Source organism: Thamnophis sirtalis, unplaced genomic scaffold (genome assembly GCF_051295495.1).
Source record: "Thamnophis sirtalis isolate CommonGarterSnake01/CBP01778 unplaced genomic scaffold, rThaSir2_p1.2 scaffold_4, whole genome shotgun sequence".
NCBI classification, from domain to species: domain Eukaryota; kingdom Metazoa; phylum Chordata; class Lepidosauria; order Squamata; family Natricidae; genus Thamnophis; species Thamnophis sirtalis.
In genome coordinates this window covers 88,802,129-88,823,211 of record NW_028261384.1, presented here as the reverse complement: position 1 = coordinate 88,823,211, position 21,083 = coordinate 88,802,129, and the positions used below count along the sequence as shown (strand labels likewise).

General features: G+C 36.7%; 1 protein-coding gene across 2 annotated transcripts in view; it reads right to left on the bottom strand.

Moving 5' to 3' along the window:
- Positions 1 to 330: 330 nt before the first annotated feature.
- Positions 331 to 21,083, bottom strand: part of EIF2AK3 (eukaryotic translation initiation factor 2 alpha kinase 3) — a 49,540-nt gene continuing 28,787 nt past the window's right edge. For both annotated transcript variants that reach the window (XM_014068254.2, XM_014068246.2), the window contains exons 11-17: positions 17,314 to 17,436; positions 16,546 to 16,695; positions 13,061 to 13,823; positions 9,092 to 9,259; positions 8,012 to 8,113; positions 7,353 to 7,415; positions 331 to 3,822 (exon numbers count right to left, since the gene is read on the bottom strand). In XM_014068254.2, coding sequence (XP_013923729.1) covers positions 3,658 to 3,822; positions 7,353 to 7,415; positions 8,012 to 8,113; positions 9,092 to 9,259; positions 13,061 to 13,823; positions 16,546 to 16,695; positions 17,314 to 17,436 — 1,534 coding nt within the window. In that variant the 3' untranslated portion in view covers positions 331 to 3,657. The remainder of the gene's footprint in view (positions 3,823 to 7,352; positions 7,416 to 8,011; positions 8,114 to 9,091; positions 9,260 to 13,060; positions 13,824 to 16,545; positions 16,696 to 17,313; positions 17,437 to 21,083) is intronic.

Genomic DNA, 21,083 nt, shown 5'->3' with positions numbered 1-21,083 from the left:
CTGATGTAGAGTATTCGGTACTGACCCCTATGGCATACTGCAAACAAGTGGTGTTATATAACATAACGGAATTAAATTAAGGAAGTTATCCCAAGGAAGAGCCTCCAAAACAATTCCTGCAGTCTAAAAGAATGTGCTTCAGTATAAACAAAAGATAAAATGATGCATCCTGGGACAGGAAAAAAAAATCACATGTATATAAACAAAGTATTGGTTAACAGAGACTAACCAGGAATTTTCTTGGACTGGGTAAAAGGCTCAAGGAAAACAGTCCATTGAAGAATTACTCTGAAAAGCGTAACCAGAAAACTCAGAATATTATAAAATCAATAATAACAAAATTGTAATTTTTATTCAATTTTTTGTTTCAAATACATTTACAAAATTGCTGGTATACAATTCTGATATTTGTACCTTAAACAAGAATATTATAAAGTTAGGAAGATGGCAAATGTCAAAACATTGGAACTTCTTGCTTGGGAACAAAATAAATAAAGACATGCACAAAATTATATAAACCGTGGGGAAAGATGATTTGTCCTAATATTCAGACCCCAGATCACCCAATAAAACAAAACAAAACAAAACAACTGGTTTAAGAGATTAAAGGAAAAGCTTCTCAACCCAGCACAAAGCTACACTTATATTCAACAGCTGCTTGAAGTAGTTTTGCCCTGTCATTTGAATGAATTTCAGAAGAAGGTTAATGTTATCAATGGCTTTAAGGCATAATGGTTGTATTTCATCTAAGTCAGGGATAATATGCTTTCAAATATTAAATATTTGGAAACAATTTATGTGTACAGATGAATGACGATGACAGATACTAGTGTATCTTAGTATATTGGCAGGCCAGTGATCATTTAAATGAATCTTTACGATCAACACCAGATCACATTGTCTTTGAGCTCTTAAATTAATGCTCCCATACCATACTGAATTACTTGGCAGTATATGCCTCAGTGACAGAGACCACAGTGTTGTCATTTTGATTTTTCAAAGCACAGGGAAGCATCCCTCAAAACAGGGATCAAAATCAAGCTTGGTTTTGAGGAAAGAGCCATTAATGGTATAAAGCATTGTTTCTCAACTTTTAAAACACGTGGACTTCAAATTCCAGAAATTCTAGTCCACATGTCCTAAAATTCCAGAAATTCTAGTCCACATGTCCTAAAGTGGCTAAGGTTCAAATACCAGTATAAAATCTGCAATAGCCGTCTCAAGATGCTGAGGTTGGATATGTATTCTAGTTGGCTCATTTTATGGGAGGGTCTAACTTCCACACAAAATCCACATAAATGGTTAACAACTCTTCCTTCTTATATTAAATTTAACTGGAATTTATTATTAATGGAATAACTTCAATTGGTTCTCTCTAGATATATCATTTTTTCAAAGTTATGATTGTGAAAAGTTATGGCTTTTATACATCCATAACTGAGCTTTATTTTAATACCTTAATTTTATACTATTATTAGCTTTGAGAATATAGGAACGTCTGAAGTGAAGATAAAGCTGTTTATGGGCAGGCATAATTTTCCATGTTCACTTAGATATTTAAAAGGAATCTCTGGCTTGACCCCTTCATCTTAAGTTGCCCATAAGAAATACTTCCTGGTTTAAATTAATAACTATTAAGAACTAAAATGGTCTTGACATTTACAATTTCTTCTATTCCAGTCATGTTGTATTTTATTTATAATGCTGCCTGCTTTTTCTCCATTTCTGATTGCATCTCTATGGGGAAATTTCCCTCAAATATTCAAGTATGTCTCTACAGACAAGGCATACTGTGGTTCTGACAAAATAAAAATTCGGCAGCAGAAACCTACAGAAACTTCTTTGCTACCATTTTGTCATTTTCTGAATTTTTGCAGCCCAGAGAGTATGCCTATTTCAGACATCCTCTCTCTTTTACACTCTTGTTCAGAATGTTACTTTCTTAAGTTTGAACAGTATGTGCTGGCATTTTGGGGTAAAGGGGCAAAATAGGAAGGACTTAAGAGTTACATCCCAAACCTTTGAGTACCTCCATAATAATTTTCAGAGAATAATCTTGAAAAAAGAGAATGTAAATACAACTTTCTTTTTAAAACAAAAATATGCAAATAGGTAACAAACATACAAAGGCAAGCAATATATACCAATATATACATTTAAAGCTTTTTTATTTTCCCTTGATCTACTTTCTTTTTCACATCAGTGATGATTTGGTGGGAGCCATCTGATTATGAGAAGTCAGGAAGACACTCTGGCACCGAATTGCCATACAGTATAACTTGTTTTTCAATAAACTACTGATTTGCATTTTAAGCAAATTCATATAGAAATAAATATTTGATAACTTTTCTTTCAACTTGGTAGAAATATTTCCTTCAAATGTAAAGATATGCAAAACATGATTGAATTTAAAAGAGAAACAAGTACTCATCCATTTCTTACATGACTTGTTAAAAATAGTTCACTGGATAGCTTCTGTAAGCCTGGAAAAGACAGTTGCAAATATATGTGTACATGTATTATTTATTTATTGCGTGTTTTTTAAATTTATTTTAAACAAGCACTTTTTTGTCCTGGAGTTTCTCATCTGGATCTGAAGGGGAGCCCCAGTGGGGATGCAGGTGAAGGTGATAAATGAAGTAGGGAGCTGAGAGATTCCTACATGTCTGGGAAGACAGGGTAGAAGAAGCAAGTATGCAGCAAGGGAAAGAGGTAGGAAAGCTAGCAGGATGCTGGAAACCTACCATATACAAATGGGGATGAAATGATCAAATTAAGCTATGTTTATTCAATCTTGAAAGACAACACAGTTACAGCTAAATGAAAAAGATTTTATTAAATCAGACTTGAAAAAAGTCACAGTAGTTTAATGCACTTAATAATTACTTTAAGTGCATGCTGTACACTACCAACCCAAAGGGATTGTTCTTCTAATTTTATAAATAAAAATTAACATATTTACATTGAAAAAGGCATTATTAAACAATAACATTTTAGCTGAGAAATGTGTAAGACTTGATTACTACAAAATTTTTATATCAATATTATATTAGGCATATATTCCTGAAATTACAAAAAGAAAAAAAATGCCTCATTTGGTTCTGGCACAATTCAAAACTACCCAACACAGCATTTTGTTTTGTTTACTCAACATATTTTTCATTCAATCTAAACATTTTCTTCTTAATTTCTTTGAAAAGAAGCTTATCACACTATTGCTCTAAACCTGGCAACTGACAGTAAAACAATTTTCACTTTGTATGTTACCAGGAATGAAATAGAATTTACTCTTCTAGCGTCCTTTTGGATCATCTTCATTTTTTTTAATATAAAGGAACCAAGGCTTTTATATTGGTATTAGAAGGCATTGTTTCTATAAAAATACAGAATTTAGTTTTATTTACATAAGCATCATTTGTACAAGATTCAAATGCAAAATAATGGACTGTAATTAAATCAGGCCAGGTTTTGAAGTGAAAATCATTCACTTGCAAAAGACTGAAAGCATTCAGTTCTTAGTTTCATTTGGTAATAGTGTTGTGCATGAATCAGATAACAAAAAATGAAGCTTAGAATATGAATATTGCAGGAATGTTTTAAATGGTCATTTACACTATTTTGCAAGGTTCCTGTAATTGTGTCAAACTATTTACTCAGCTATCTTGAATGCTTGACTCCAGATGAACTCATTGTCCGGGATCGTTGCCTAAGCACTGGTTTTACAAGGAATTCCAAATCTTCAAAGAGAGGATTTTCAATAATTTCTGCAGCCTCTGGTCTTTCCGTGGGACTTGGCAAGAGCATGTGCTTTACCATCTTATGCTAAAACATTAAAAACAATATTATTTCAGATGGTGAAACGTTTTGAATTGATATTGTTATCTAACTGCTGTTCCCTTATAACAAAGTAAATACCCTTTGCAGGCAACGACAAAACAAATTTCTGCACAACAGCTATGCAGATTTTGTCTCTGACCCCAGTTTTATCTCATACACATACACACACACACACACACACACACACACACACACACACACACAATTAGAATATGGCAAGAAAGCAAGAGGACCTCCAAATGCAATATTTCAAGTATTTGTGTCTTAATAAACAATCACTACACAGACACAAGCGTACACAATACAATAGCAGAGTTGGAAGGGACATTGGTGGTCTTTTAGTCCAGCCTCCTGCCTAAGCAGGAAATCCTATACAGTTCCAAACAAATGGCTATCCAACAACTTCTTAAAAGGCTCCCAGTGTTGGGGCATTCACAACTTCTGGAGACAAGCTGTTCCACTGATTAATTGTTCTCTCAGGAAATTTATCCTCAGTTCTAAGTTGCTTCTCTCTTTGATTAGTTTCCACCCATTGCTTCTTGTTCTACCCTCAAGTGCCTTGGAGAATAGTTTGACTCCCTCTTCTTTGTGGTAACCCCTGAGATATTGGAACACTGCTATCATGTCTCCCCTAGTCCTTCTTTTCATTAAGCTAGACATACCCAGTTCCTGCAACCGTTCTTCAAATATTTTAGTCTCCAGTCATCTAATCATCTTTATTGCTCTTCTCTGCACTCTTTCTAGAGCCTCCACATCTTTTCTACATCATGGCAATCAAAACCGAATGCAGTATTCCAAGGGTGGCCTTACCAAGGCATTATAAAGTAGTATTAACACTTCACGTGATCTTGATTCTCTCGCTGTTTATGTAGCCTAGAACTGTGTTGGCTTTTTTGGCAGCTGCTGCCCACTACTGGCTCATATTTAAATGGTTGTCCACTAGGACTCCAAGATACCTCTCACAGTTACAATTGGGAAGATACCACCTATACTGTACCTGTGCATTTCATTTTTCTTGCCTAAATGTAGAACCTAACTCTTTTCACCACTGAATTTCATTTTATTAGATAGTGTCCAATGTTCAAGTTTGTCAAGATTCTTCTGTATCTTAAGCCTTTCTTCTGGAGTATTGGCTATTCCTGCCAGCTTGGTGTTATCTGCAAATTTGATGAGTTCCCCATTTATTCCCTCACCCAAATCATTGATTAAGATGTTGAAGAGTATGGGCCTAAAACAGAGCCTTGGGGTATTCCACTGCATACTTCCCCCCATGTAGATGCAGTTCCATTGAGGACTACACGTTGAGTGCGGCTGGTCAGCCAGTTATGAATCGATCTGGTGGTGATACCGTCCAACCCACATTCTTCTACTTTATCTAGTAGTAGGTTATAGTCTACCTTATCAAATGCCTTACTGAAGTCCAAGTAAATTATATCAACGGCATTCCTCTGGTCCACTAATTTTGTCACTTTGTCAAATAATGCAATAAGATTAGTCTGGCATGATCTGTTTTTGACAAACTTATGTTGGTTTAGGCTATTACTTTGTTTACTTCCAGGTGTTCGCTAATTCATTGCTTGATTATCTTTTCCAGAATCTTTCCTGGTATTGAGGTCAGGCTGATAGGTCTAAAGTTTCCTGGATCTATTTTTTTCCTCCTTTTTTGAAGATGGGAACCACATCAGCTCTTTTCCAGTCCTCTGCCAGTTCCCCGGTGCTCCAGGATTTCTGAAAGATAATAGTTCAGTGGTACTGAGATCTCATCTGCCAGTTCCTTCAGAACCCAGGGGTGTAATCCATCCGATCCTGGTGATTTGAACTCGTCTAGGGGTAGACAGGTGCTCACTTACCATTTTTTTCCCTATTTCAATTTGTGTTCCTCATCTGATTTTTGTGGTGCTGTTTTTGATAGGTTGGATTGTTTTATCCCTTTGTGTAAATGCAGATGCAAAAAATGAGTTAAATAGTTCTGCTTTCTCCCTTTTGCTTGTCACCTTCTTGTCACTTTCTCCCAGCAATGGACCAATTGTTTCCTTAACTCTTCTTGTTTTTAACATGTTGAAAGAAGCTTTTTTAAAATTATTTTTTACTTTTGTGGCAAGCCTTTCTTCATTGTGAGCCTTAGCTTTCCTTACTTCATCTTTACAGGCTCGGGCTATTTGCTGATATTCTGCCTTAGTTATGTCCCCCCCCTTTCCACTTTTTATATTTAACTTTTTTGTCTTTCAATTTGTCAGAGAGTTCTTTATGCAGCCATGCTGGTTTCTTTTGGGAACTGTTATTTTTCTTCTTCATTGGTATTGTGCTAGACTGAGCTTTTGTAATCTCATTTTTCAAAATTTCCCAAGCTTCTTGAGTTGTTTTCCCCTTGAGGATTCTCATCCATGGAATTCTTCCCAAGCTCTAAGTTTATTGAAATTATCTCTCTTAAAATAGTCTCAATTGTGGTTGTAAGTCAAGACTATAGTTTGACTTTGTTCTACTACTTGTGTTTGCATAATTCCAATATTGCATGGTAACTTGCCTCCAGGGTTCCTCTGGCTTCAACACCTTCTATCATTTTCTCTCTGTTAGTGAGAATTAAGTCTAATATGGCCGATTCCCTTGTTCCCTTCTCTACTTTTTGGGAAACAAAGTTGTCTGCTAGGTTCATTAGGAACCTGTTGGATCTTCCTCTTGGTGCAGAGTTTGTTTCCCGGTTGATGTCAGGGTAGTTAAAATCCCACATTAGTATTGTGGTGTGCTTCCTACATACCTTAGTTAACTGACTAGCAAAAAGTTCATCTATTTCCTCTGCTTTATTGAGTGGCCTGTAGTATAGACCTATTGCAATATCATCCCCCCCCAACCTTTAATATTGACCCAAATGCATTCAAGATAGTTCTCATCATTGTTGTGCTCTATTTCTGTTGAGATGTAGTTATTTACTATATATAGTGCAACTCCACCTTCTCTTTTATTTGGTCTATTTCTTTTAAATAATTTAAATCCTTCTAGCTGTATGTTCCATTTGAAGGTTTCATCCCACCAAGTTTCTGTAATGGCAACATATTGCAGAGGAAGGCCGTGTGACTTTGTTCCAAGGTCTATATAGCTGGCTAATTGGCTTTAGATAGGAAAATGTACAAAGATAATTTGTGCTGTTTAAATTAAGTTTAGAAACAAGCTCAAATTATAAACTTTTTTGGGTGAACAGATTGAATTTCCCCTCTCCAGAATGATAAAACTGTCACCAACTGTTCCTAGAAAAGTTGAATTTGGGGGTGTTGTTGTTTTTAAATGAAGTCTTGCAATGACATCAAGTATGCATTCATTATCTCTTGAATCCAACAACCCAAATTTAATTTCCTCAGTTAATGATTTAAGTCATGAAGGAGAAGATCAAGCATAACAATTAATAGTACAATTTACCAAGCAGGCTTATGATTTTTAGTAACAAAATAAATGCAGTTTGTCCTAATAAAATCCCAAAGCTTAAGCACACATCTAAGCTGGAAATTTAAATTCCAATATACCTCCTGTGCATATTCCTTAATGAACAGTGGTGGGAAAGTCAAGTTTCTTACTTCACTTAAAATCTGTAAAAACATTTAAAAAGAAAAAGTTATTTGTGTTGACATAAATCACACGTTTCAGCTCCAAGTCCTAAAGAGGGCACTATTTTCTTTTTATGAAAGTGTATACAGAAATTTCATAATCAGTGCGTTTTAATTTAGTTGTAATATCACAGAATTATGTTAATAACCCTTCTCTGTAATTTAATTCATATCTACTTCTTTTAGATTACAGAAACATTTTATTACAAATTTTATTCTTGTGCAAGTGCTATACTGAGTCCAATACATTATATCTATTCACTCAGTAATTATATTTATACAAGCTTTCAAAATTTTTTATCTTGATATAAAACACCCACAAATCATACATAAAAAACAATATAAAAATCATCCCCAATTTCTGATCACGTACTTATTTGACAAGGCAGTTTTACAAATATATTCCTGAACTTTTTAAGCAAATAGCTCCTCAATATGAATTATAGAATCATAGCTAATATAATAATTATTCTTTGTTTATACAATTTTTGTACCTAATGGTAAATTAATAATTTTCAGTTTATTGCTAAAGTGTAATTCATTTTCTTCCAAGAATATTTTCAGAAGAGCATACCTACCCTGACTCTCTCCATCTGAGTGCTGAAAGGGTAAAGAAGCTCAAACAAGATCAATCCTAAGGAAAATATATCGACTTTGTGTGAATAAGCATTTCCATAAATCTGTAAAATTTAAAATAAGAAGGAACCATCAAAAATTGAACCATCAGGCTACATTTTTATTTTCCACTAATATTTCTGCCCAGAATCTTAATATTTAATCAAAGTAAGAGAGTATTTGTATCAAATAAGGTCAAATAAATTCATTTTAATAAATATTCTTAACAGTTAAATAGCAAGATATTTGGAATATAGATATCCAAACTAAACAAAATCTCATGAACAAGCTAACAATGTCCCAAATAATCAAGACTAGATACTGTGCGCGTTTATAAAATGATACATTTAACTTCTAATAACAAACATATGTTTCATTTAAATGTTCTAGAGTTGTGGGATATTCATTTTAATCATTTATGTTCTTCTAAAACCGTTATCAATAAAACAATGATTTTTCTAGAATTTCAAAAATAGAAGTGTAAACAATATCTAATTGCACAACAACAATAAGGAACCATTAATATATCTGGAGGAACAAATAGTGTAGGAATTTGGCGGTGAAGATGAAATTGAGTGTCTGGCTATCTAGCTGATTGGCATGCTGAACAAGAACTCCCATACTGCAGGATTGATTCTTGTATGTCACATGTTATACATTCAATGCCATCTAAAACACTTTTCAGTCTAAGTATCAAAATATTGATGTTATTTTTATAATGTACTGGAGTAAAAATAAAACCCACAAAATTACAATAAATGTCATTTAAATCCTAAATGGGGAAATAACATAATGCAAACACAAAGCTATTTAGCAATTAAAACATATGATCTATTCCTCTGAATAAGGTATTCCTTATTGCCACTTTCTAATAAGTCAGAAAATATTATTCAGTCAGAAAATATTATTTGTCAATAGAGCAAAATTCAAATAGGGAATTTTTCTGACTCATACTTGATATGTACTCAATAATTGTGCCAACATTTATTCTTTAATTTATGAAATAACATTATGAGAATCCTGTAAATCAGATAAAAACATACCTGTTCTGGGCTCATATAGAGTTTGGTCCCAACTTGCCCTGTGTGTCTGTCATAAGCTGGAATTGGTGTTAAAACAGATTCTTCCTCCTCATCATGGTCCATTGCAGTTACTAGGCCAAAATCTCCAACTTTTACTATATTATCCATTGTAAAAAAAATGTTGGAAGGCTGTATAGAAACAAATGAACACAAAGAAAATTACAATAAAGGCATTAATCTGATTTACTCGGTATCATATAAAATTGTATCATTACATTTTCTAATCTCGTGGAAGAAATATTTCTTTCCTTACAAAGTGTAAAACATACATGTACATTTGAAAACTAACTTGAGGAATCAATTGTACCATGTTATAGGACGTTTCTCCAAAATAAAGATATGACAGCATATTTACAAAATAATAAACAGGTCACCAGCTAATAGTAATAGTAAGCAGTGCCTACTACATAAATCTATCCTTATATCCCTAACCTTTCTGTGTGGTATTTGTGTGAAATTTTAAAAAAGTTTATGAAATACAGGTAGGTTTCAATTAGTGTGGTTAATGAATCCCATGAAGTGGATGCATTATATGAAATTGCATATTCAAAGTCATATTTCTATGGAAATATGTTCAAAAGAAATAGACAATGACATATATATATATATATATATATATATATATATATGTATATATATGTATATATGTATATTAATCAAATATTAAGCAAAGGATGAAGAGAATATACTTATAATTAAAATTTATGGTTAATTAGATAACAATGATGTTATGTAAAGTAAAAAAATCTACCATAGATTCAGACCATAATATTTTGTGATACAAGTTTCAATTGTATATCTTATGAAGTAGAATCATACTTGAAACATAGAATCTTTAAAACTTCCTTTAAATATCTTTAAAGAATATTCCTGAATATTCTTCTTTGGTCCACATATTCCCATAGAACATCCACCCTACTATCTACAATTTGGGTTATTCCACAATGTAAATTTCTCATGTGATTCTAGATCAAAATAAATCACTTACCTATTATTAACAACATCCACCCTACTATCTACAATTTGGGCTAGTCCACAATGTACATTTCTCGTGTGATTCTGAATCAAAATAAATCACTTACCTATTATTAACAACCAGATATGTGTAGCACCTTTCAGTTTGTGACCAGGTTTCAAAACTAGAAACAAGGATGCCTTAGATTCTAAGATTTATTTCTCTCTAAATGGACCCAAAGAGGGCAAATAAAGGGAATATTCAGCAAAGTTCCAATTCACCAAAATTTTATGGGTTAAAATAAAAGCCCAGTATTAAACTTTTAATTTTTGTCCTTTTCCCTAGATTCATCAGCTAGATTGTATCTGCTCTGAAGCTCATAAAAGCAGAACCAGGCCTTTTAGTCTATTTCCACATTTTGAAAAATGTATCACCTTCCAAATTGGATTTCCAAGGCAGTTCTTAAGTGATGAGAACATGCTATTACAAATGGGACAATAAGGAAAAGAGAAATTGCGAGGAATGCAAGTCATTCCTGATTGCTTTGAAATTGCCTGAAATATCATCCTCTGGAAAATGTTTTGTCATCTTAACTGACAAAACATTAGAACCTAGAACGAAGGAAAAATAGCTTCAAAACACTAAAGGAAACTTGACACTAAATAAACTAAACTTATTTTAAGTATTTCCTCAGTGACCTCAACTCTTAACTCTTAAAACAAAATCTCAAGTAGCATTGTTTAAGGTAACTAAAATCACAACTCACTACTGACATTACTAAATGTACTGTGTTCTCTTTGTGCATGTTATGGTAGCCCCTGAAGTTAATATACTTTAAGGGAAACTGATTGCCCATTTGTGTATGGGGCTGAGATCTTGGGGGGGGGGGGGGGAATAAGGTTATTGCCTAATTAGAAGTAGTCCAAAACAACATCATTAGGAAGATCTTGGGCCCCACATTCAGGGCACCCTTAATACCTATTTTGGGATGGAGATAGGCTACCTTGCATCACCATTAGAATACATCTTGCATTGTTAGAGCATTATAAGAAACTAGAAAGCCTTCAAGAATCCTATCTTGCCAAACTCTGTTTTCTCTGTTATACAGTTGGGATCCAATGGACCAAATTTCTGTCACCCATTCTGCAAACAAATGTATTCCCACTTACCTTGGGGAGATTTAAGTTCTTGGAACAGATAAAATAGCAAAGAAAGGCTTTTTGAGAGGGATGCCACTGAGGTACTATCATCCAAATGTTTGGTATCATCATTATAAAAACACAGATACTTCTATAGGAACCTACTTAACATAACAGTGCTTTACTGGGAGGGCTTTAACATATATTTATCTTCAAATCATGTTTTTCAAATATCTCAGAGGGAGATATTTCTTTTTGTAAACTCTCTGTCAAATAACATCTCTGTCCTTGTGGTGTTGGTCTAGCAAAGGACATTATCCATTACGTCCTCTACTGCCTCATGTTCAATGAGATTAGGGCAAAATTACTGCTAACTTCCAATCTTGAAAAACTGAACTATCTTCTTGCAAACATATTTTCATGTCAGCAACAAGTTACTATAGTTTCTCTGCTGTCATTTAAATTTAGAAGAGAATACCGTACTTAAGTTGTTAGCTGTAGTTTGGGCTTTATTTTGCTGTAAGTTTTTTTTTTTTTAAAAAAATCTAATATAGGTAGTTCTTGACTTACAACCACAATTGAGACCAGAATTTCCCTTCTTAAACGAATCACATCAATGTTATGACCTTTTGCTATGATTACAATCACTGCAGTTAAGTGAATCATGCTGTTTTTAAGAAAATCTGGTTTTCCCTATCGACTTTGCTTGCTAGAACATGACTAGGAAAGGTCATAAATCATGATGACATGATCCCAGGATGCTGCAACCATTGTAAATACAGGTAGTCCTCCACTTACAACAGTTTATTTAGTAACTGTTCAGTTACAACAGCACTGAAAAATGACTTATGACTATTTTTCGCACTTACGGCCATTGCAGCATCCCCATGCTCACATAATCAAAATTCTGATGCTTGGAAACTGACTCATATTTATGACAGAGTGTCCTGAAGTCATATGATCAGCTTTTGTAACCTTCTGACAAGCAAAAGTCAACAGGGAATCCAAATTCACAAGAACCATATTATTAACTAACAAATACACTGATTCACTTAGCAACTGTGGCAAGAAAGTTGTAAAATGGAGCAAACTCACTTAACAAATGTTTCAACATAAATTTTAGGCTCAATTGTGGTCGTAACTCGAGGATTACTTGTGTATGACGCTGCCAAGCAACCACATTTGATCACATGACTGTGGGAATACTGTTGTCAGTTCTAAGTGTGGGACTGGTTATAAGTAACATTTTTCAATGCCGTAGTAACTGTGAATGATCACTAAATGAATATTTGTTATGTTGAGGGCTACCTTACTCTTTTCGTTACTTTATTTTACTTATTTTAAAGTTTTTCTACTTCACTGTTATTTTATTGTATTTTATGGCACATTGTATGGCTGCAATACTAAGCTTATTTATTGGGGTATTATATTTCATTTGAATAATTTCTATTTCTATTTTGTGACAGTATTTACTCATGAGTAATTTTTCCACAGTACATTTTTGTACTGCATATTGTTTTTATTTTTAGTACTTAAAGTTGCTTTGATAGATCATCTAGAGCCATTGAGAGTTGGGCAGGAAAGATACTTAAATACAATATAATATAGTTTTACTTTATGTTCACACTGTAACTGACAAAGATTAGTAATAAATAATAAATTATATAATAATAAATTGTATAATAATGTATAAGGTTTTTTCCCTGACACCCTTCTTAACATTCAACAATGAAGAAATAATTCAGTGGAATATGAATACGTTTTTCAAATACATACAGATAATTAAATAAACTACTCCAGGGAGATAAATAATTATATTACATTATCTGTACGAACCTTGAGATCCCGATGCATTAATCCTTTACTGTGCAGGAACTGAACAGCTTCAGCTATTTGCAGGAATATCACAAGGCACTCGGTCCTGTCTCTCTCCTCTATTGTGCATCTTCGGTTCATCCAATCTTTAAGGTTTTCTTTCCTACAAAGTTGCATCTGGATATAAAGATACACTTTTGGAGTGGTAGGTAAAAGTTTTTGAACAGAGTTGTTAGAGCAGTCCAAACTTAAAGTTGTTGGTCTTGGTGGAGAAATAGATAAAGAGCTTGTTGAAGATGACTTTCTATTATTTGACTCTCTTGTGCTTGTCGCTTTATCTTCAATATGGTTATCATGAAGCAAACTGGTAATATTACCCCCTTTATTGGAAGAATTGTCACAATCAGAGTCTTCAAAGATAATAGAAGATGACGTTCGGTCCCTCAACCTTACTACCGATTTAGCAGGAAGATAAACTTCAAAGGAATGAACAGGATCATTATCATCAACAGAACTGCCTTCCATATCACAGCTATGAATGAAATTATCTTGTGCACTTGCCAATTGGCTCAAATCTCTGTTCTCGATGGCAGAAAACTCCAAAGGAGAAAACTTATTCTCTGATGAATCTGATTGATCACAATGTATTCCTACGGAAAGCAGTGTCTTCTTTTCTACAGATGTAGCAATGACTTCAATGTTTTCTTCAGTAGAAAATGGCACTGTTTTAATTTTAAACGATGGTACCTCCATTGCACTGGGAGAACTGAGTGGCCAATCAATACTTTAAATATATTAAAAAAAAAAAGATAACATTAAAAACTTCAATTAATCTTACCATATGTTGCCCACAGAGCAAAAATACAAAGTTTTCCCCATGTCTATGAATTAGTGTATGCATGCTTCAAAAATGATTTGGAATGCTTTGGACCCTGCATGAGCCCAGAACCTCTTTGCTATTCATACAAGTAGTCATGACATTTTGCATCCTTCCTTAACAACTTGAAAAAAGATGCCAATGTTTTAAAAATTGTTCAACAAGATTACTCCATAAAATATCACGATATTTTTAGGCTTATATAGAAGTCTAAACAATAGTATGATTGTTTAATTAGTAGTACAGAGTGAGTTGCATTTGCATAAGGCTTGGGAATTTTTTCCAAATTATTTTCAAATTGGGCATAACCTACTAAATAGTTTAAATTAAGATAATTAAATTCATAATTACTTTTTGCAACATTCAGAGTGTAAAGGACCTTACAAAAGAATGTTCTGAACATTTTAACAGGAACATTTCAAGATTTTTTCTAAGATAGTAATTTATTGTCAAATCTTCCTGCAGTCCTACTTACCAGAACAGAAGGGATCAGATGATGTGGACTCCTTCTATGGCTTCTAGCTTCTTTTTTTTTTAGAATGGGAATTTATTAATTTACTACAGTAGGGAATGCTATTTAAAACTCTTTAACTATCTCATAAATTATTTCACTGATCATTTCTCAAACTAATTTGACATCTCATGACTGTTAAATGAAAGAAATAATATCATATGGTTCAATCCACTACCAGATGCTTCCAAGTAATACTCTTTCATCCTCTACCATTATGAAAGTGTAAAGGGTTGATAATGCAAATGTAGGAGGTTTTTTTAGTTTAAATAAATTTGTACAACCATAGTTATTTCTTTCCACCTATGGAGAGAGACATCCAACAGACCCTAGAAAGGCCTAGAAATAACATGCCTAAGCAATATTATTAAGCAAAAATCAAGAACACGGGTCATACTGAGAACTTCAAAAGTAAAAGTGTTACTTCACAAAAAGAGTAGGGAAAGCTTGAAAACAGCTTCCAGCGGGGTAGTGACTGAGTTTAAACATGTTTGGGATAAACACATGTCTATCATCTGATAAAAATTTAAAAATAAATAAAATATACAATAACAATAACAATAAATAAAAGAAAAATAAACAACACCTAGGGCAGACTTGATGGACCACTAGATGTTATTTGTCAAATTTTTCTACATTTTTATGTATAAATACAGTCTTTCTTACTTTGAATCATTTTAAAAATACGCAATAGAGGTAGCCCTCAACTTATGACCATAATGGAGCTTGCCTGTGAGGTGCTGACAGACTGTCTTGCTCAATCACCATCTCAGCCTTCCTGATTGTTAAGCGACTGTATGGGCCGCTAACTGAAGAGAATGAAAGAGCTTCCTGATGAAAGAGGGTGGACAGCTTCACTTTGTGTGCAGAACTAGTGTGCTGGGACCAAAGAAAGGAAGCTTGGATTCTGAGAAAGGAGTTTCCTTTTTCTAGGACAGTGTGCCAATTCCCCTCCACATCGGGAGGGTAGGGTGACTGTGTGCTGTGTTGGAAGAAAGGAAATAGCTTGCCACCTTTCTTGCTGACCTTCTGAGGAAGCCGGGAGAGTAAACTGCGAATCATGATCACATGGTCGCAAAGGGATTAGCTACCTGTTGTATATATGAACGGTTGGCAAGAGCCCAGTTTGCAATTATGTGACTGTGGAGGCAATATAAGCACCGGTTATTCCTTCAGCACTATCATAATTTTGAACAGTGGCTGAACAAACTGTTAAGTCAGCTAGCAAACCCTAATTTGAACTACACTGAAAAAATAGCATTAAGGAGAAAAGTAATGCTTAATGAAGAGGAACTGATAAGAAGATAAAATTGATGAAAAAATGAGAAATTTATCCCATTTAAATTCTTTAAATTCTTATAAATTGCATCTTTGAACAAATTCCTGAAAAAAAATCTGTATTCTATGAATTTTGGGGTAGTTTGCTGTTCTAAAATGTGTACCAGAAATTTTATGCAATGGAAAAAACATTTCTGAAAATTTACATAAAATGTTAACACTTTTGAAAACATAGAGACTAAGCAAAATGAATGAGAGGTTTGTATTTTTAATCTCAACTGCCAAACTATATTAGACCTATAAAGGCACAAATAGACAAATGATCTGAGTTCACTAATATATTGTGACAAAGTGACAGTGATCAGAAACCCAATTTTTAACACACAATCTCATTTGATCAAGAGATTATAAAGTAGCTACTAGAAGCACCAGGCTAAGAAATAAAAACAGATTAATAATCTAAGGCCTACACTCATGTTATCTACAATGCAGTTCTGGAGGAATCATGTTATATAGAACTACTATCGAGGAATTTACACTGTCCCTCTTTTTAATTTCTGAGTTATTCAGTACATGTATATATCCTGGCTTTTATCCCTTATTAAACTCATGAAGCAATAATGGAATAATAAAGTGAGTTCCATCTAATTTCCAATCAAGACATTACACCAGAGCCACATTTGTCAGTTTTATTGATGTGGCTACATTATATTCTTCTGACTATGTCTTGATTCATTTACAGATATTATTCTGCAAAATTTTGATTTAACAAGATTTGTAAATATTATTTCCAGAGTCTTTTAATGAATGTATGCAATTTCTAAAAACTAAAGTAAATACCTCTCATCTTTCAACCACAGCTTATCCATTCTTTCTTGCCAGCTCTCAGGTGGTGTTTCTAACCAAGCATTAAAATATCGAACAATGGAAGGATGTTCAAGTTTTGCTAATGCTTTAACTTCACGCATAACCTTTTCACGTGCCAGCTCCCTAAAATTTGAGGTAATACAACAAAGACAAAAGATTTATGCAGGGTAAATTGGTCAAATATTTCTTTCCATAGTCTTTTCAGGTGACAAAATAGATTTTCTTTAATTTCCTTACATAAGGAAATTATACATCCTATTCAGTAATTAATAGTTTATTTTCTTAATCAACTCAATGTTGTATTAGAAGAATTCCTTATATGCATATGATTATAATTTCAGGACTGAACCCTTTTGAGTGAAAAGTTGGAGAACTCAAGCTTCTTTTTCCAGTAGTCCTCACGTTAGATGGATTTAAAAATAATGCAATTACTCCAACATAAAACAAAAACATTCTTGACTATAGACCACTTTGTAATATTTTTTTTTTAAAAAATACAGTTTAGGAACCCACATTTATAGAAGGCTCCAAGAGAATGTTCAGGAATTTACTGAAATTATTTATACTATAACTATTACTAAAACTAATAACCCTGATTTCTTATATCTAATGTTACTTTTTAAATTTTGAAAACTTTCCCAGTTGTTGAATAAAATGGTTCTGAAACAACGGCAACCAATATGTAAACCTTGGTGCCATCTAGAGTAAACTATGAAGGCAACCAAAAAGATATGTAATTACCTATTTGGAAGACGAATTCTTTTAATAGCATAGTTACAATCGTCAACTTTGTTTCTGGCTTCAAATACTACTCCAAAACCTCCACGACCAAGACACTGAACTGGTTCAAAATCTGTCAGATACCTGCAAGAAAAGACAGAAATAAATTGATTTTCCTTGTACTTGCACACTACTATTCTCCTGTGCGCTCCTTGGAGAGTCTAAGCATGGGTTAAATACAGTCTATTTGCCCTAGGACTGAGTAGATTTTTCTTTAACCATGCGATGGCCATTTTAAAGCATTTTGCACGCTTTTTCATGGTTGCTGTCATCTTAAGCTCGGAAAACGTCTGTGGCCATTTTAAAGTGACCTTTTTGCTCAGATTGTCGTTTGGAGCCGCTTGAAGACCTGCGGAGTTGCGCTCAAGCCCCTCAGCTGCAGATCGCCGCCGGGGAGTGTTTGGCTTTGTCTGGGACGCCAGCAGATCTGCCTCCCTGCATCGAGCACTCAAGGGCCTTGAGGGAGGCCTGAGAAGGTTTTTGGCCAATGGGCCTTTCTCCTCTCAGATTGTGATGTGCAGGTGTTCCGTAGCTGGCTGGCTTGCACCTGGTGCCTGTCTAGTTTCGAGTTTAATAAAATTTGTATGCCACCCACTCCCATTGGGATTCTGGGCGGCTCACAAGCAAGATAAAAAAGCTTATTTAAAAATTATAGATAAAAAATACAATGTTAAAAATTGACACACCATACAACCAGTCCAGTGGGGCTGCATATAATCAACAGCCCCAGGCCTGCCGGAACATCCAGGTCTTAGTGGCTTTACGAAAGGCCGGGAGAGTGTTAAGGGTCCAGATTTCTATGGGTAGTTCGTTCCACAGGGCCGGCATAGCAACAGAGAAGGCCCTCCCCCGAGGGCCCGCCAGCTGGCATTGTCCGGTCAACAGCACTCGGAGGAGGCCCAACCTGTGTGATCTTATTGGCTGTTGGGAGGTATGTGGCAGGAGGCGGTCTCTCAGGTAGCCAGGTCCTAAACCATGTTGGGCTTTAAAAGTAATGACTAGCACCTTGAAGAGCGTCCGGAGATCAATGGGGAGCCAGTGCAGCTCGCGGAGGATAGGTGTGACATTATCGCTCGTGCAGCTGCATTCTGGATCAACTGCAGTCTTCGAACACTCTTCAGGGGCAGCCCCATGTAGAGTGCATTACAGTAATCCAGTTTTGAGGTGACGAGGGCATGAGTGACCATTTGAAGCGCCTCCCGGTCCAGATAGGGCCACAACTGGTACACCAGGCGAACCTGGACAAAAGCCCCCCTGGTCACAGCTGACAAATGGTGTTCTAACGTCAGCTGTGGGTCCAGGAGGACACTCAAATTGCGGGCCCTCTCTGAGGGGTGTATAATTTCACCCCCCAGGCTCAGAGATGGAATGTCTGGACTATCCTTGGGAGGCAACATCAATAGCCACTCGGTCTTGTCTGGATTGAGTGCAAGCTTATTTGCTCCCATCCAGACCCTGACAGCCTCCAGGCACTGGCACATCACTTCCACTGCTTCGCTGAGTTGGCACGGGACGGACAGATACAACTGAGTATCGTCCGCATATTGATTATATCTGATCCCGTGCCGGCATATGATCTCACCCAGCGGCTTCATGTAGATATTAAATAGGAGGGGGGACAGGACCGAACTCTGCGGCACCCCATATTTGAGGGGCCTAGGGGCCAACACCGACTGCGACCTGTCCGAGAGGTAGGAGGAGAACCACCTTAAGACGGTGCCTCCCACTCCCACCTCCCGCAACCATCGCAAAAGGATACCATGGTCGATGGTATCGAAGGCTGCTGAGAGGTCAAGAAGCACTAGGATAGAGGAATGTCCTCTATCCCTGGCACACCAGAGATCATCAATCAGCGTGACCAAAGCAGTTTCGGTGCTGTAACCAGGCCTGAAACCCAACTGAAAAGGATCCAGATAATCTGTTTCATCCAAAGTCCGTCGGAGTTGAAGGCCACCACCTTCTCAACAACCTTTCCAACAAACGGGAGGTTGGAGACTGGGCAATAGTTGTTCAAAATGGCTGGATCCAGGGAAGGTTTCTTAAGGAGGGGTCTCACCATCGCATCCTTTAGAGAGTGTGGGAAGGATCCCTCCTGAAGAGAGGTGTTAACAACCCTCTGGAGCCAGCCACGTGTCACCTCCCTGCTGGACGAGACCAGCCAGGAGGGACACGGGTCCAGTAAATAGGTGAAGGCACTCACTGCTCTCATGGCCTTGTCCACTTCCTCAGGAGCAACGAGTTGAAACTCGTTCCATAAAATCTGCTCAAGACCTTCCCCCGGCATCTCGGCTGGTACCGTCCAAGTGGAGTCCAGGTCCATCCGGATCCGAGCAATTTTATCTGACAGAAACTGGACAAATTCCTCAGCTCTACCCTGTAAAGGCTTGTCCGCATCCTTCCCTTTCAAGAGGGAGCGGGCTATCTTAAACAGGGCGGCTGGGCGCGATTCTGCGGATGCAATAAGAGCGGAAAAATGCACACATTTTGCCGCCCATATCACCACTAGATAAATCCTAATAAAGGCTCTTAACTGTGTTCGGTCGGATTCGGAGTTACTAGCCCTCCAGCGTCGCTCTAGGCGTCTCTTTTGGCGCTTCATCTCCTGGAGCCCTCCTGGATCCACTGCTGCAGAGAGGCCGTAAAGGCGCAATCTGGTTTAGAGCCTCCGCTATATTCCAAGCAGCGACCAAGGACTCCGCCGGACTGTGGGCCAGAGAGTCAGGTATCTCACCAAGTGCCGTCTGAAATCCCATAGGGTCCATCAGGGTCTACTGCTGCAATCCCATCTCTGATTCAAGCAATGACTTCAAAGTTTCTACAGATCAACATGGCAGATGGAGGTTTGGAGGTGATGGCAGGGCCCTCTTCAAAATGCATAGGCCAGATCCTCCACCCAAGGGAGGGGAGGGAGGAAAGGGCAGCACAAGGAAGGCCTCCCCGGGACCCTCAGGGAACAAGGACAAACCCAGGGAGGGAACCCGGAAGCATAGATCTGTAGAGCACAGACACCAGCAGGCCCAGAGGCAGAGCAAATCCCGAGTGGATGGACTCATTGCCTTGTCCACCCTCTGGCTAAATAGAAGAGAGGGAACCTGGTTCGCCTCAAGAGAGCAGACCTCCCTCATTAATTGGGGAGGAGTCGTGGGATTCCTCCTGCAATGCTTCCAGGGGCTACCCTGAATCACCCAGTTCGTCACTCAGGGAAGAACTGGAACCCTTTCAGGGCATCCTCCCAACGGAGGAGGGAGCTGGTTTGGTTAGGAATAGGGGCCTCCTCACTCCGTGGAGGATAAAGAACCAGCCCTGTCCGCAGAGATAAAAGAAGTAATTGCCCAAACCATCTCCCAGGGGGCATAGCCGAAGTGATCTGGCAGAAAGATGCCCACGCGGCGGGAACATCTAAATCATGACCGCCCCCAGTTCGGGTCAGGGACCAGTCCCCAGCCTCTCCTGGCACCTCAGTTGCCACAGAGGAATCAGTCTGGAAGAAGGAGAAGGCCGAGGAATTTGAATTATAAGAGGATGAAGACCTTTCTCCTGATAAGCCCGCTTCACTGGGTTATTTAAGCCATCCTTGTTTAAGGCCATCCTATAGAAGGCCAAAGCTTCTACTGAGCTAGGGTCAAACCCTAAGGGTATTACTGTACCATCCTCCTCCTCCTCTAAGCCCAGTACCTTAACTAGCAGTGTGGATAAAAATCTGTATTTTGTAGAGACTACTAGGATGGAGG